The sequence below is a fragment of the Bufo bufo genome, chromosome 4 (assembly GCF_905171765.1).
Source record: "Bufo bufo chromosome 4, aBufBuf1.1, whole genome shotgun sequence".
Taxonomy (NCBI): Eukaryota; Metazoa; Chordata; class Amphibia; order Anura; family Bufonidae; genus Bufo; species Bufo bufo.
In genome coordinates, this window is record NC_053392.1 from 102,001,647 (window position 1) to 102,018,955 (window position 17,309).

General features: G+C 46.5%; 1 protein-coding gene across 1 annotated transcript in view; it reads left to right on the forward strand.

The window, feature by feature from the left end:
* SH3YL1 (SH3 and SYLF domain containing 1) overlaps positions 1 to 16,410 on the forward strand; it is a 160,285-nt gene extending 143,875 nt beyond the window's left edge. Inside the window, exon 10 of the mRNA XM_040427589.1 lies at positions 16,096 to 16,410. Within this exon, the coding sequence (XP_040283523.1) occupies positions 16,096 to 16,286 (191 nt within the window). The 3' untranslated portion in view covers positions 16,287 to 16,410. The remainder of the gene's footprint in view (positions 1 to 16,095) is intronic.
* Positions 16,411 to 17,309: the final 899 nt, after the last annotated feature.

Here is a 17,309-nt window from a genome sequence, read left to right on the forward strand (position 1 = left end):
TATATGCAAGTATGTGGTTTGACAAGGGGCAGCAGCCATTTCTCTTCTCCCAAGGTGGAATTATTATCCATGCTCTGATGCTGTCCAATCATCATGGGTAGAGTGGTTTTGTTCAGTGTGATCTTGAGAGATTTACCTAGTCTTGTCCTGTCTGAAGCACGATTATACATCTCAGCCCATATGAGCATAGGGACACATCACTGTCGACCCGAGGATCCTGAAGTCTACCCAGTAGGGAAGCTTCTCACCGGTACCCTTGGTAACAAGCCATTTTTTACCACCAGAACAAGTAGTTGGATAGCTGGAATTACAAGTTTTCACCCTCTTCGTAGCCACTGTGTGTTCTTTTTGCCACAGTTTTCTGTAATTGTGGTAAAACACTGCATTTTTGCCACCGTTATGGAAAACCTGTCTTTTGCATCTGCTTGTTTGCTCTGGTGGTAATGAAATAGCTTGTTGCTCAGAGTTGTGTATTAACACTGGCCGCACCACACCACAGATTCTTTCACTTACCTTGAAGCTGTGCTGGAGGTCCTCCTTTGCCTCTTCGTTGGCAAGCTTCCTTGATTAGGCTGCAGGACATTTGGGTCCATGAAGATGTGTCCCTATCCTCAGATGGTCTTAAACAAGCCCCTCAGCAAATAGTGTGGTCTTGCTAGATAAGGTAAATCTTTCAAGATCACGCAGTCAAGGCCACTCCTACACTGTCCAAGATGGTGAAGATAACTCCACATCAAGAGACGAAATGTGGTTTTCCACCATTTTGCTAAAACCACATACTACACTGATTGACAAAACAAAATACTGCACCAAGGAGTTGTAGAAATCGAATGAAACTTGAATGTAATTATATATGTAAGTGATTACAATACTCAGCTGGGTTCAAATCACGTTTTTGTCTTAGGCCTCATGCACACGACCGTTGTTGTGTTCCGTGTCCGTTGTTCCGTTTTCCGTGATTTTCTGCGGACCCATTGACTTTCAATGGGTCAGTTGAAAACTCGGATAATGCACCGTTTGTCATCCGCGTCCATGATCCGTGTTTCCAGTCCGTCAAAAAAATATGACCTGTCCTATTTTTTTCACAGACAACAGTTCGCGGACCTATTCAAGTCAATGGGTCCGTGAAAAAACACGGAGGCACACAAGATTGTTGTCTGCGTCCGTTTTTTTTCCTATCATTTGCAAGGCAAACTTGACTTTTTTTTCACTTTACTTCATGTCTGGTGATCCTCCAAAAATCAAGGAAGACACACGGAAACGGAACCCCGTTTTGCGGACCGTGAAAAAATACGTCGTGTGCATGAGGCCTTACAAAAGTATACACAAAAATAAACGGATGCCTCACAGGTTTGCATCCGTTTTTCCTAAAGTACAGTATATGTTAAACGTAGGCCAAAAACGTGATGTGAACCCAGCCTTAGAATGAAAGAATAAGGGAAGGGAAAACTGTACAATTAAAAGGAGGCTCTAGGCCACCTCTAGCCTGGATACCAGATTAGATACAGTTGGGCATGGAGGTATAGAGGTTCTGTATAGTATCCTGCGGCACATTTGCACACAGGCGTTGCAGCTAGGCCTGTAGATCCTGCACACTCATAGGTTGCCAATCCTGGGGTCCCAGCTGGTCCCATAAATGCTTGTGTGTAAGAAATAACGAAGGCCATATATCAGGAATAGGGGGGGTGCAACCATGTCAAACAAAAAGCATTATTGTAATTGTCATACGGTAGTGGGGACCCTTGTATTGGAGCTTCAAGTTACACTTCTGGTATAGCTTCTGTGAATGGTGAAAAAGGCTAGATTAATGTAAGGTACTCACTTTGAATTTGATATACTGTTGACTGGTTCTCTTTAACAGGACATGAAATAAGCTGCTCATGAACAAAACTGTACTATTGTGTCTGAATGGATGCAGTTCTGAAGAACAAGTGGATGTCTGGGACTGAGCAAGTTATAGGAGGTTCTTGGATGCCCTAAAATAGCATCAGGAGTGCTCCAAGAATCGGGACACCTACCAATTGCAGGAACAGAGGAGCCAAGCTCTGCCCCCCTTTAGCTTTTGAATTAGAAGATTTATAAGTCTCTGATAGGAAGTCCATTGATGGGAGTTCCATAGAGTCATTCAGAATATGCTTCTCCTGCACAGCATGAAGGGTGGGTTTTCTCTACTAGGTAAAAATAGATCTTATAGAGGTGTCATATGCTGTACATCACACTTCAGGCCAGCCTTCAGACTTAGATGTATGGAGGTGTGTGTTGTTCCATAGGCAGTACCAGAGGAACCTTCATTGGGCCCAGACTCTTGCACAGTAATTGGTGGCATAGGTCAGCAGAAGACACCCTATTTGGCAGTGACTCTGGCGTCGACACACTTGGCACAGTTGAGTTCTAATGTGATGAAATGACCTATTATAGCTCATTAATGGTACATCTCGTGTGTGCTATAATACGGTATATGATACAAATGAAAGTAGACCTGAGGTTGTGTATAGATGGAGGGAGGGTCTCACAATAGTTTTTTCTGGTGGGCCCAAGGACCTATGCTACAGTACATGTGGACTCCATGTGTAAATGTGAGCATCCATATAGTTCAGTCTATGAGATTTCTTTTTCTCTAGGACAGAATGTAAAATGAGAACTTTTTAACCTGTGGAAAATCCTTTTAAGCCGAATAATTTGCTGGCAGTGAGCTGATCTGAGTGTCAGGCGCGGCGATACATTACACGTAGAGGGAGTTCTCTGCCTTCTGTTTGTGTGGCACTTTAGCACCATCTTGTGTGAGATGAGGACGTTGTCACATACCATTTGGTATATAGACACCTTAAATCATCGTGACGGAGCATGGCAGTACCAAGATGCCACTTTGTTAGTTTTACCTTGGCAGATATTTTTTGTCTGCAACATGCAGATAACTGCATACTTTCAGAGAATTATGATTGATATGTAAAGTAGTGTGCAGGTTTTTGGGTCTGATCACCTCTAGAATGGGGAGGACTAGGGTGCAGATGACAGCTTGTGTTAGTGCAGGGTTTCTCAACTCCGGTCCCCGGGACCCACCTACCAGTCATGTTTTCAGGATGTCCTTAGTATTGAGCAGGTGATATCATTAGTGTCTATTCATCAGGACTTACCACAGGTATTAATTCTGTGGGATATTCTCAAATCCTGACCGGTAGGTGGGTCTCGAGGACCGGAGTTGAGAAACTCTGTGTTATTGGGATCTGCATTGATGGGGCAGTATGCCATAGTGAGGAAAGGGTGCATTCACACGAACATGTGATGGCCGTGCTCCATGGGACATGTCCTAACTTTTGCGGAGCGGAGACAGAGACCTGGAAGCACCCAGAAACAGATGCCCTTCTGTGTCCATGCTTCCATGCCATAAAAGATAGGACATGTCCTATCTTCAGCCACATCTTGCAGACCGCGGACCTATTGAAGTCAGTGGGTCCGCACCGGGATGCAGGATGCACATGCCCGATGCCTATGTTTTGTGGATCCGCCGTTTGCGGTCGGCAAAGCAGGCACTACCATCACACGTTTGTGTGGATGCACCATTATACCGATGCTGACCAAAAATTCTGGAAAAGATGATCAGATTTGCACACCTTCATACAACCACACTTGTGGCAGGCTAGCAAAATGGCTTTTCTCGTTCATTCCATTGGGGGACACAGACCATGGGTATAGCTTAGAGATATTACTAGGAGGGACACTATGCAAAAAAGAAGCTCCTCCTCCTCGGGCTATACCCCCAGGCACCTCCAGGAGAACTTCAGTCTTTGCTTAGTGTCCGTCCAAGGAGGTTGACTCTTACTCTTCTCCTGTTTGTTATTTTCTGTTTTCAGATGGGGACGCAGGTCAGCATTGCGCTTTCCTGGCCCCTGTGGAGTGTCTGCCACTGTCTTCTGAAGGTTCCTGGCTACCTCCCATTCCCCCACAGAAGAAAAGTGGATCCAGGCTCGACATGTAAGCTCTGGCATCCCACCAGCTGCTGGGACACCTGCTGCCTACCCTCCCCAGAGCACTGCCCTCCCTTGGAGTCAGATGTCTGAAGAGGTGACTCCCTGCTGGTCTGGACATCGAGGGAGCATGCTGAGCAGATAAGTATTACCTGCTTCAATCTCCCTTCTCTCTCTCTTCCCTCCCCCCTATCTTCATGTCGTTTGTCTGGCACTCTGAGGCCGCCTGGGTGAGCTGAAAAAGGACCTGCTGGGGGCATTTTTTCCTAGGGGAAGGGGCCTTCCGGGTAGGGCTGATGATTCCCTATCTTCATTTTTCCTACCTGCCTACAGCTCAAACGGCAGCTTAAGATCGGCAGAGACAGGACGCCTCTGCATAGGATTATTTCTGTTCCTTTAGACTGCGGCCGCTGCGCTCTCTGCAGCTCCCTGCCGGACCGCTCCGTCATTCATTAACCCCCGCTGCGCCGTACGGCTATGGGGTGTAGTTTGAATCGCGCGCGCGCTTTTTTCGCGCCGCAATGACGCGCTCAGGGGGCCGGAGCTTCGGCGTCCGGCCTGTTTTCTCCTTACTCCGGAGACTCTGCTGGATTGTGGCCGAGCAGCTCCTCAGTGACCGGAGACTTCTGCTGTTTGCCTGGGTGGTAGGAATTGCAGCAACCTGGTAGGAAATCTGATTTACATTGGAATCCATCATGCCTAAACCTGGGGCCCCTAAGCCTTCCAAGGCTCCCTCTCAGGCTCCACTGGAGTCATGTAGGATATGCCTTAGGCCTTTTTCTGTCACTGGTTCTTGTGACTCATGCCCTGCTCCTATACTGGATCAGCCTCCTTCTCTTGCTCAGCCCGGTCCTCCCTCTGCCCCTGCGGAACCAGCGGTACCCGCCTGGGCCTCCGCCATGTCTAATGCGGCAGCTGATCTGGCCTTAGTTGCCAAGGCAGCTATGTCCTTCATGGAGCGCATGGCGGCTACTACCCCTGTGGCAGCCACCACTCCATCTCCTCTCAGTGACTCTCACAGAGGGCGTCTGACTTCTAAAAGGCAGCGTGAGCGGCAGCATTCCTCCTCGGATGACTCCGCTTCTCCCCCTCGCCTTGAGGCATGCCCGGTTGACTCTCCCCCCCGCAGGGAGCGCAAATCCGAAGGGGAATTGTCCGGATCGGACGAAGTCACGGAGCGGGAACCCCTGCCTAAGCTTTCCACCATGGTAACCGAGTTGGTGGCAGCCGTCCGTGACACTTTTAATATACAAGGGGATTCTCCTCCCTCCACTAGTCGGGAGTTCTCCCTTTTTCCACCTAAGAAGCAGGAGTCCGCTGTGTTCCCTATTCATGAGGAATTCACTGCGGTCATATCAAAAGCTTGGGATCGTCCTAATCAAAAGTTTTCGGCCACCAAGCGTATGGATACACTGTATCCTTTTCCAGCTGACTCAGTGGAAAAGTGGACTTCTTCCCCTAAGGTAGATCCTCCGGTGGCCAGGTTAGCTAAGAACACGGCCCTTCCCGTCCTAGACGGTTCCTCTCTGCAGGATGCGGTGGACAGACGTTTGGATTCACTTTCCAAGTCTATCTTCTCCCTGGCGGGCGCTTCCCTGCGACCGGCCTTCGCGTCAGCTTGGGTCGCCAGAGCCCTTACAATGTGGTTGCAGTGCCACCACCAGGATCTGTCAGAGCAGGACGCCTCGGCAGATACTCTGGATTTTATCATTCAGATGTCTCAAGCTTCCAAATATCTCTGTGAGGCTTCAATGGACATCGGCTCCCTCTTTGCCCGTATTTCGGCCCTCTCTGTCATTCAGCGCAGGGAGGTCTGGCTGAAGGTGTGGGATGCTGATGCCTCATCTAAGCGTTCACTCGCTAACCTTCCCTTTGAAGGGTCCAGGCTCTTTGGGGCTCAACTAGATGAATTTATTTCGGCCGCAACTGGGGGCAAGAGCACTCATCTACCTCAGCCCAGGACCAAGCGTCCCTTTCGGTCTCGGCCTTCAGGTTTCCGGGGCCAGTCCTTTCGCCGCTTCTCCACTGCCAGGACGCCGTCGTCCTCATCGGCAGGGGGGTCCCAGGACTCCCGCAAGAAGCCTTTCTTCAAGCCCCAGCCTTCTTGGCGGCCTCGGGCGCAGTCAGCCCGTCCTCCTGCTCCCAAGCAACCCTCCGCATGAAGGGGTGCCCCCACCCCTCGTGGTGGGGGGACGTCTGCTCTCCTTTCAACAAGTTTGGAGGGCTCACGTTCTGGACGCCTGGGCTCTGGAAGTGGTGACGTCCGGTTACAAGTTGGAGTTCGCGTCCAGTCCGCCGGAACGTTTTTTCCCTTCTCGCGTTCCGGGGGATCCGGCCAAGGCCTCGGATCTCTTTTTTGCGGTCTCCTCTCTTCTGGACCGTGGTGTCATTTCCCCCGTTCCCCCAGAAGAGCAAGGGACAGGTTTTTACTCAAACCTGTTCGTTGTTCCAAAGAAGGAGGGGTCAGTGCGTCCGATCTTGGATCTAAAACTTCTCAACAAGTTTCTACGGGTGCGGAAGTTTCGCATGGAGTCCCTTCGCTCCGTTATTGCTTCTCTGAGTCCAGGAGAATTCCTCGCGTCTGTGGACATTCAAGACGCCTACTTGCACGTCCCTATTGCAGAGTCCCACCATCGTTTTCTGCGCTTTGCCATAGGGGGGCGTCATTACCAGTTCGTCGCCCTACCTTTTGGGTTGGCGACCGCCCCTCGGGTTTTTACGAAGATTCTGGCGCCTCTCATGGCGCTTCTTCGCACCAGGGGCATCTCTTTGTTACCATACCTAGACGACATCTTGATAAAAGCTCAGTCTCTTCCACAGGCCGAGGACAGCGTCCAAATCACCGTTCAGTCCCTGGAACGGTTCGGGTGGCTGATCAATCTTCCCAAGTCCTCTCTTCACCCCTCCCAGAGACTCTCGTTCCTGGGGATTATCTTGGACACCTCGATTTCTCGGGTGTTTCTTCCGGATTCCAAGGTTTCCCAGATTCGACTGGCAGTGGTGTTTCTTCTACGCTCTCCACGTCCCACCATTCGGGAGTGCATGCGGGTGCTGGGCCTTATGGTCTCCTCTTTCGAGGCGATTCCGTACGCCCAATTTCACACTCGTCCGCTACAACAAATGATCCTTGCCCTCTGGAACAAGAGCCCTCGGGGTCTAGACACTCCTGTTCTTCTGTCCCGGCAAGTTCTAGCTTCTCTCCCTTGGTGGCAGTCTTCCCTCAACCTATCGTCAGGAAGGTCCTTCCTTCCGTTCTCCTGGACGGTAGTCACCACCGACGCCAGCCTCATCGGTTGGGGAGGTGTTCTCCGGAACCTCACAGTTCAGGGTGTCTGGTCGACGGAGGAGTCTCGTCTCCCGATAAACGTCTTGGAACTAAGGGCGATTTTCCACTCCCTCTCCCACTGGACTCCTCTCCTTGCAACTCGCCCGGTGCGTGTTCAGTCGGACAATGCCACGGCTGTGGCTTATGTCAACCATCAGGGCGGGACCCGCAGTCGGGCAGTAATGCAGGAAGTAGCAAGGATCCTCTTATGGGCGGAGTCGCATGTTCCAGTATTGTCGGCAGTGTATATCCCGGGAGTCGACAATTGGACGGCGGATTTTCTGAGTCGCACCAGGGTGGATCCGGGAGAATGGTCTCTCCATCCGGAGGTTTTCGAGGACATCTGCAACCGATGGGGCCGTCCGGACGTAGATTTGATGGCTTCCCGGCTCAACCACAAGGTGCCGGTGTATCTAGCCCGCGCTCGAGACCCGCGGGCGGACGGGGTAGACGCGCTGGTAGCTCCATGGCAGCGGTTCAGCCTCCTTTACGTCTTCCCTCCGATTCCTCTGTTGCCGAAGGTGCTGCGCAAGATAGAGGCGGAGGGGATACCAACCATTCTCGTCGCCCCGGATTGGCCTCGCCGCGCCTGGTTCTCCAGCGTCGCTCGTATGTTGGTCGACGTTCCGTGGCCGTTACCCGACAGAGAGGATCTCCTGTCTCAGGGGCCACTCTTCCACCAGAATTCACGGCAGCTGCGTTTAACGGCGTGGCTGTTGAGACCTCCATCCTAAGGAAGAGAGGCTTCTCTGATGCGGTGGTGAGAACCATGATCAGGGCTCGGAAGCCGGCTTCTTCACGGATCTATTATCGCACCTGGAAGGCCTTCCTGGTTTTTTGTGAGAAGTCGGGCTACCCGCCCCTACGTTTCTCTGTCCCAGTGGTGCTGTCCTTTCTCCAATCCGGCCTTGACATGGGTCTGTCGCTCAGTTCTTTGAAGGGTCAGGTTTCTGCTTTGGCTATCTTTTTTCAGAAGTCCATTGCCTTTTTGAGACCTGTGAAAACCTTCCTGCAGGGGGTGGCGCATTCTGTTCCCCCGTATGTGCCTCCCTTGCCCCCCTGGGATCTCAACTTGGTTCTGCGCGCCTTTCAGTCGGCGCCTTTTGAGCCTCTGAGGGAGATCTCTCTGGTTTTACTCACCTGGAAGGTAGTTTTTCTGGTGGCCATAACCTCCATCAGGCGAGTTTCGGAGCTGGCCGCACTTTCCTGCCGAGAACCTTTTCTGGTCTTTCACCAGGATAAGGTGGTGCTCAGACCGGTGCCTTCTTTTTTGCCCAAGGTGGTTTCTCCCTTCCACCTTAACGAAGATCTTGTCCTGCCCTCTTTTTGTCCTTCTCCGGCGAACCCCAAGGAATGCGCTCTCCACTCTCTGGACGTCGTCAGGGCTCTGAAGGTGTACCTGGGGGCTACTGCCTCCTTCCGGCGTTCAGACTCTCTCTTTGTGATTCCTGAAGGGTCTCGTAAGGGCCTGGCGGCTTCCAAGGTCACCGTGGCGCGGTGGATCCGTTCCGCTATTGCTGCGGCCTATCGCGCTCGTGGCCAGGTTCCGCCGTCACGGATTACTGCTCACTCCACAAGGGCAGTGGGAGCTTCCTGGGCTAGACGCAATCGCGCATCAGTTTCCCAGTTGTGTAAGGCGGCCACTTGGTCGTCCTTACATACTTTCACAAAGTTTTATCAGCTACACTCTCTGGCCTCGGCTGATGCTGTTTTTGGGCGCAGGGTATTGCAGGCTGTGGTTCCTGTTTAACTGCGGGACGTTTATTCCAGGCGGTGTTGGGTTTGTTTCTTGTTCCCACCCCATGGACTGCTTTGGGACGTCCCATGGTCTGTGTCCCCCAATGGAATGAACGAGAAAAGGAGATTTTTGTGAAACTCACCTGTAAAATCTTTTTCTCGTCTTTTCCATTGGGGGACACAGCTCCCGCCCCTTTTTTTATGGTTTTCGCCTTATGGTGTGCGGTGTGATGGTTTCCATTGTGTTTTATTTCCGTTCTCCTTCTCCTACTGCTTTTGCAACGACTGAAGTTCTCCTGGAGGTGCCTGGGGGTATAGCCCGAGGAGGAGGAGCTTCTTTTTTTGCATAGTGTCCCTCCTAGTAATATCTCTAAGCTATACCCATGGTCTGTGTCCCCCAATGGAAAAGACGAGAAAAAGATTTTACAGGTGAGTTTCACAAAAATCTCCTTTTCTTGCTGGTAGTATCTCTGCAGTGTGAGACGCAATTACACTGGCCATAGGTGTTAGTTCAGCTATTCCATGGCTTATCCATGCAGAATCCATGAGAAGAATGAGCATCTTCATTCTTCTTACATTTTTTTTAATTTCTTTATTCTTTCCAAAACATGTGAATTGCATATAAAATACTGCGGGCACTACATTGTATGCATGTTGTTAGTGGCAAAATCATTATCCAGTACTGAATGTCTGAACAGACACACATTTAGGCCGGGTTCACATCTTTACTTTTAAGTCCGGCACTCTGTTCTGGTGGAGGGACAGACTGCTGAAGCCCACTGTATCCCGATCACTGTAATAGGATCCAGTGGGGATCCTGCCACTTTCCAGCATGTATGGCTGCTTTCAGCCGGACAAAAAATTCTGCCTGTAGTATTTTTTTTTAATCTGTCTGAAAGCTATTGTCTGATAGGTGCGGGTCCCACCGCTGGGAACGCTGAGAACAGGGGCGGGAAAGTGGTGGCTGGAGGACCCTGGGTCCCCAATAGGAGTGAATGGGAGTACACCGCACATGTGCGGCCACCGCTCCCATTCACTTCTATGTGCCCGACGGAAATAGCCAAGCCAGCACAGCTATTTTCGGTGACCTCATAGTAATAAATGGAGGGCAGCTGCACATGTGCAGTGCTCCCTCCACTACTTTCAGGCCTCCATTTCGGGACCCGCACCTATCAGACAATGGGGGCATATGCTAGCGATATGCCCCCATTGTCTGATATGGGAAGACCCCTTTGAAATCCTAATCAGTAAAGCATGTAAACCTGTTAGTTAATTAAAATTGGCAAGAAAATGTTAATTTACCTTTTTAATGGTTTTCAGTGTCTTTTGTCACGTGATATCACTATGAAAAGTCTTACACAGTTCCTTTTAGTTACATCCGTAGATCTGAACAACTGATGTGGCCTGATGAACCTGGCTGACCTGTTACACGTGCACTCGGCAGCTGAAGGCATCTGTGTTGGTCCCATGTTCATATGTGCCTGCATTGCTGAGAAAAATGATGTTTTAATATATGCAAATGAGCCCCTAGGAGCAAAGGGGGCGTTGCCGTTACACCTAGAGGCTCTGCTCTCTCTGCAACTGCCGTGCCCTCTCCACTTGGACAGGGCCAGGCAGTGAAAATGTGATCTAAGTGCAAAGTACAAAGTCTCATTTCCATATACTAAAACATTTTTCTCAGCAATGCGGGCACATATGAACATGGGACCAACACAGATGCCTTCAGCTGCCAAGTGCACATGTTCCCCCTGTTCTGTAGATCTGTTCTACTTCCAGCTCTTAACAAGATCTTAAAGAGGTTTTCTGGGACTTGGCTATCGACTATCATTAGGATTAAATCTGTGGGTCCGACCCCCAGCACCCTCTACGATCAGCCTAATGAAAGGGCCGCAGCAACCCAGTGAACACAACGTCCCTCTGATTAGTGGGCACGCTTCTGTACATTTTATAGTGGGTGTGCCTCATACTTCATATTAGTCCTGTTTACTTGCAGGAGACTGAGCTGCATCTTTTTGCAGCACCAGACACAGTCAGTGCAGTATGCACGACACTATGCCTGGTAGGCAATGAAGGCAATGCAGTGCTTGCCATGAGAGCAACAGCCCCTTAAATCTGCTCATCAGTGGTGGTTGCCAGGAGTCAGACTCCTACCAATCTGACACTGATGGCCTATCCTAAGAATAGGCCCTGAGCATCAAGGTACTTATGTAACAGAAATGAAGAGCCTAAGACTTGCTCTGATTTACAGAAAGAACCACTTTAATGAATCATTCTAGGAAAAAGCGAATAATACAAATACCATATACTTCTTCCAAGAATAACTCTGGGCTCTTAATTGAAATAAAATCACATAGTAATATGGTGCTGATCAAACATCGCCGGCAGTGATTAATGGCATTCTCTATATCTTCATCTTCTATCTTCAGCCTATTAGAGCATAAACAATATATTCAAGCCAAAGTCACTGCTGCCAGAACAAACCTCATCAGGCTCCGAGGCCGCTAATGTGTAATTGGATCCAGCTCCTTATTAGGATATTTACAGGAGTAAAGGATCTGTACATATGATGTCTTCCTGGAAGAACTGTTGTCGCCAAGTTATCCATTCCCCATGTCGACCCACTGCCTTCACATAGTGAAGAGAACTATTCAAGATTTCAGCCCAACCGTGTTAATCCTTATGGTTGAAAACCCATATGGTACCAGAATGGGCACCTACTATATGAGCATCTAGGGGCGTTACTAAATCCACCATAGCACTTGGTATGAGGCCCATAGGTTTTGAGGGCCCTATCAGGTGCAAGAACATTGTATGTTTTTGTGGGGAATAACAATATGGTGGCTTTTTGCTATAATGTGGGTTGTCTGGTATATTATGCTATTATACATACATTTTAATTATTGCTGATTATGCTTCTGTTTTCATTTTCTTACACTAGTAGGTGGTGGCCCCATTTTATTTTACTATGGGGCCCCATGTATTATAATTACTGTCCCGTGAGCATCCTTAATTTAAAGGGCTTTATTTCATTTACAGAACCACTTTAATCTCTTAACCCCTTTAGGACCTGGCCATTTTTCATTTGTTTTTTACTCCCTACCTTCCCAAAGCCATACCTTTTTTTATTTTTCTATTCACATAGCCGTATGAGGGCTTTTGCGTGATAAGTTGTACTTTCTAATGGCACCATTTACAATTCCGCCACAGTTTTGTTTTTACAGCGTTTCCTGTGCTGTAAAACTAACCTGTTACTGTTATTCTCTGAGTCAGTATTGAAAAAAAAAAAAAAAAACTTTTTTTTTTTTCTTTGCATCTCCATATTAAGAAACCCATAACATTTTTATTTTTAGGTCTACGGAGCTATGTGAGGGCTCATTTTTTTGCAAGGCTATCTGTAATTTTTATTGATGCCATTTTGGTCACTTCTTATTCCATTTTTTCCATGACGCCTTTTGCCATACGTTAAATATTTAATGTTTTCGCAAATGGCAATGACTATGATGTTTTAAATTTTAATTATTTTTAGTTTTATTTTGGGGAAAGGGGGGTGATTTAACTTTATACTTTTTACATTTTTTTAAATTATTAAAAACTTTTTTTCTAAATTTTTACACCTTTTAATAGCTTCCCTAGGGAACTTAAACAAGCAATCATTAGATTGCTTCTCATAGACTCCAATGCATTAGCATCTCTCATAGACTCTAGTGCATTAGCATTGGAGTCTATGAATATTTTACCATGTTCCTATGGAGCCTTGCCGCAGGCAGGGCCCCCATAGGAACAGCTGCGGCAGCCTCGAATCATTCAAGAGGACAGAGACTGCTGCACACACCAACCAAGCTAGCCAGATCCCCACTAGGGGTATCTCTTGCACGGACTGGAGCATGGTCCTGATTTTTGAGCTCCCAGAGCCATGGCCACATTTACCCATTGCATCTGAGGGATTAAATGTGTGCAATAGATGTTATCGTTGATCACATACATTAGCCCCGGATGTCTGATGCCTGGCAGCTATGGTGCCTCCTGCGCTTGCGAGTGGGGGTGGTAGCAAATAAAAAATAATTCTGGACAAGTTTAAGGGCCACCCTGTGTTGAAAATTCAGGACCAAACTTTTTTTTTCAATTTTTCATCAAGACTTTCCAATTGCCATAATTTTTTAATTTTTCCATTCACAAATTTTTACATTCTTTTTGTGGGACGAGCTATAGTTTTCGTTTTAGTATATTTTTTTTTCATAGTTTTAGTATTTGATGTTTGTTTTGCGGAAAGAGTTGATTTTTATTGTGTACTATTTTGGGTACATATAATTTATTATTTAAAGGGGTTATTCCATAACTAATGTAAAAAATGAAAATCAGACTAGAGACTTGCGACAAGTAGGACTTTAAGCGGCAGAGGATCGTTGAGGTATTACTTTTTTTTTTCTAACCCCTTTAAGGCCTCTGATCTTTTTCTGGATCAGCTGAAATTTGTAAATGGGAAACGTTTAACCAGTTGAAAAAAGACATATGTCTGCCAAGGAGGGGAAGAGAACTTGGATAAAAGTGTCATCACGTTTTTTCCAGCTGGAAGCTAGGCCAATTAGCATGATAATTTCATGTTTTACAGAACATGAGAACGTTCAGCATGTTTCTACGGCCTCATTTGGCTGTTGCAATGGATTGGATCAGTCTGTCTGTACGTGTAAATGGATGTGTGTAACTGTAAATAGACATGGGATTGTGTACGTAAGTGTGAAGAGATTGGAGAAGGGATGCATAAGTGCGGACCAATGCACAACAGATTTCCTACATCACTATATATGTTTGTGTTCATTGGCCAATCAAGTACCATGAGCGTTCCTTTTAATGCTCATTGGCAAATACTTTAGAAATGGTCCTTCCCTATATCCATCATGTTGGCTGTTACTGGTCTTCCCTTGTTATCATTGTAGCTGGAAGTATTTTCTGCAGGTTTTTTTTAAACTTTGTTTTGTAATCCATTGTGAGTTCCAAGCAGACTCTCAAAAATATATTTGTCTTCGTGTGCGGCTTCCAAATTATCCGCAGCTGTTGGCAGGTGGAGAAGCAATTCTGTCCACAGAAATTAGACTATCTGTCCATCACCCGGTGTATTTCTAGACAAACGGTAATTTAGCACTTTGAGATTCTAACAAAAATAGCATTGTCTGGCTTCTTTTTAAGAAGTTTACTCTACCGTCTATGCTTACTGTTTTGTCAAAGGGGTTGCCCAGGATTTGAATAAAGGGTTCCTTTTTTTCCCAAAAACAGTGCCATTGTTGTCCATGGGCTGTGTCTGGTAATGCTGCTTAGCCCCGTCCTTTATTGTAACCCTGGACTCTTAAAAGGCACCCTTCAGCAGATTTGTACCTATGAAACTGACTGACCTTTTACATGTGCACTTGTGCCAGCTGAAGGCATCTGTGTTGGTCCCATGTTCATATGTGCCTGCATTGCTGAGAAAAATCATGTTTTTATATATGAAACGGGGAGCATTGCTATTACACCTAGAGGCTCTGCTCTCTCTGCAACTGCTGTGCCCTCTCAATGTTGATTGACAGGACCAGGCAGTGTAAACATGATCACACCTGGCCCTGTCAATCAAAGTGCAGAGCACAGCAATTGTAGATGAGCCTCTAGGAGTAATGGCAATCAAAGTGCAGAGCACAGCAATTGTAGATGAGCCTCTAGGAGTAATGGCAACACCCCCGTTGCTCCTAGAGGGTCATTTGCATATATTAAAACACAATTTTTCTCAGCAATGCGGGCACATATGAACATGGGACCAACACAGATGCCTTCAGCTGCCAAGTGCACATGTGACAGGTCAGCCAGTTTCATAGGTACATATGCCCTTTAAAATTATCTGTGATGGTAATGTAATCGAGTGCAGTCTTGCATGTCTTGTTACTTATAGATGATACCTACAAGTTTTGTAATCGCTATCATATAATTTAAACTTTTTCTCTTTGACATAAAGTCAGAGCAGCAAGAGAACAATATCATAGCGTAAAGGCCCATTTACACAGGCCGTTGGGCAGGCAACCTTATTGTTGAGCCGAGATAGATGCATTTACATGCAGCAGGCATTCCTTCCGTATAGAGATGAATGATCACTACTGTGATCATTTGTCCCCAACAGATTCATTGTTTGCTAGCAGCAGATCCCTATGTACAAAGGGCAATGTACTGATGGAAAATGATGATTTTATGTGCCACATAAAAGATGCAATCATTTGTGTTTGCTCATTCGTCAGGTGATTGGTTGCACCTTTACATGGGGCAATTATCGCGATATGTATAGCCATTGCCTCTTGCCTCTCCTTGGTATTTTACAAGTTTATTGAGTGATATCAGCTGCCTAAGTGGTCAGGTTACTACTTCCTTATAAAAGTCTATGGAGAGAGACTGGTGAGTTTAAATAGTGAGCTGTGGAAGGGACATTGCTGCTTCTAGAAAGTGTTCTATCTCACCCCAAGCCTGGATTCACAGCTACACTGCTGAGTATTGCTGTATAATATCCTTCATGCTGCTGTTGTATCTGAAAGGGTACTACAGAGAGATAGGGGAGCATGATCTCCTCTTCTCTTTATATGCTGTGTCTGAGAAACCTCATAGCAGCTAGTCTGTGGTGGAAATGACATAAGTTATATAATGGTCAGATATAGCATTACTCTTGACATACATATAAGAAGACACTTCAACAATTGGTATGCTGTAGGGTTGCTATTACACAAAACTCACCCATATGTTAATGGATTGTGATACGGTAGCTCAGTTATGGACAATTCAATAGTCCATTATCTCCTTCCCATTTATCGCCATACTATTACATTGCTATAAGAATCGGGTAATAGTATGGCATGGGCTTAGGAGCTTAGGTTGCCCCATTGCTTGCGGGTGCCAGCTGTATTACAATGAGAAGAACATCTGTAACAATGACCTCAATATGTGCTACAGAGGAGTGATTTGGTTTTGGTCTTCACCAGGGCCAACATCCAGATTCATTTTAATGCAAGAAGGATACTGTATGATCAGTTGGTAATAATCTTGTCTTCTATTTTATAGGGGGTTCAAGGGGAAACTGCGTCACTGCCACTGCCATCTATCCATTTGAAGGTTTACAACCAGGAGACCTGTCGTTCCAAATCGGCGACAAGATCATCGTCACCACAAAGACTGACTCTCAGTATGATTGGTGGGAGGGAAAATTAAAAGGAGAACTAGGTATTTTCCCTGCCAATTATGTTATGATGTAAATATTCTATCACAAAGTGCTATAAAGGGTTACACAAGTGAATATATTTATTTGGCTTCTTTTCTGTATAAATGTTGAGTCCATAAAATAAATTATCTTGTAAAATATGCGGTTCACAATTGTTGGATTATTATTTAAATAAATTGGTGATTCATATTAATGACTTTATTCATTTTCTTATAATAATATAATAACAGTAAAGGGGGGTTAGTCACTGAAGATAAGGAAAAGGTAGAGTTGCTAACTTGGATTTTTAGCTCTGTATATACAAAAAAAAAAAAAATTAGCTGATATCTGTGGTGCTAGGGCTGTTAGTACATCCAGTAATATACTCAATTGGCTAATTGTAGATATGGTCCAAGCTAAGTTAAATAAGGTAAATGTGAACAAGGCTCCCGGTCCAGATCATTGCTGTGCCCCTGTTTATAATTTTTTTAAGATTCTCTAGGTACTGGTACAGTGCCAAGTGATTGCCGCAAGGTAAATGTGGTGGGCATCAACTTGGCAAATGAGGTTCAATGTGGATAAATATGAAGTTATACATCTTGGTAGTAGTAATCTCTTTGCATCATATGTCCTAGGGGATGTAACACTGGGGGAGTCACTTATAGAGAAGGACTTGGGTGTCCTTGTAGATGGTAGACCAAATAACAGCATATAATGTCAATCAGCTGGTTCTAAGGCCACCAGGATATTGTCATGCATTAAACGAGGCATGGACTCACGGGGCAGGGATGTGATATTACCACTTTAAAAAGCATTGGTGCGGCCTCATCTGGAATATGCAGTTTAGTTCTGGGCACCAGTCCATAGAAAGGATGCTCTGCAGCTGGAAAAAGTACAGAGGAGAGCGACTAAGCTGATAAGAGGTATGGAGGGTCTTAGTTATGAAGAAATATTAAGAGAATTACATTTATTTAGTCTTGAGAAGAGACGTCTAAGGGGGGACATGATTAACCTGTACAAATATATAAATGGGCCATGCAAATATGCTGAAAAACAGTTCCATGTAAAATGCCCTCAA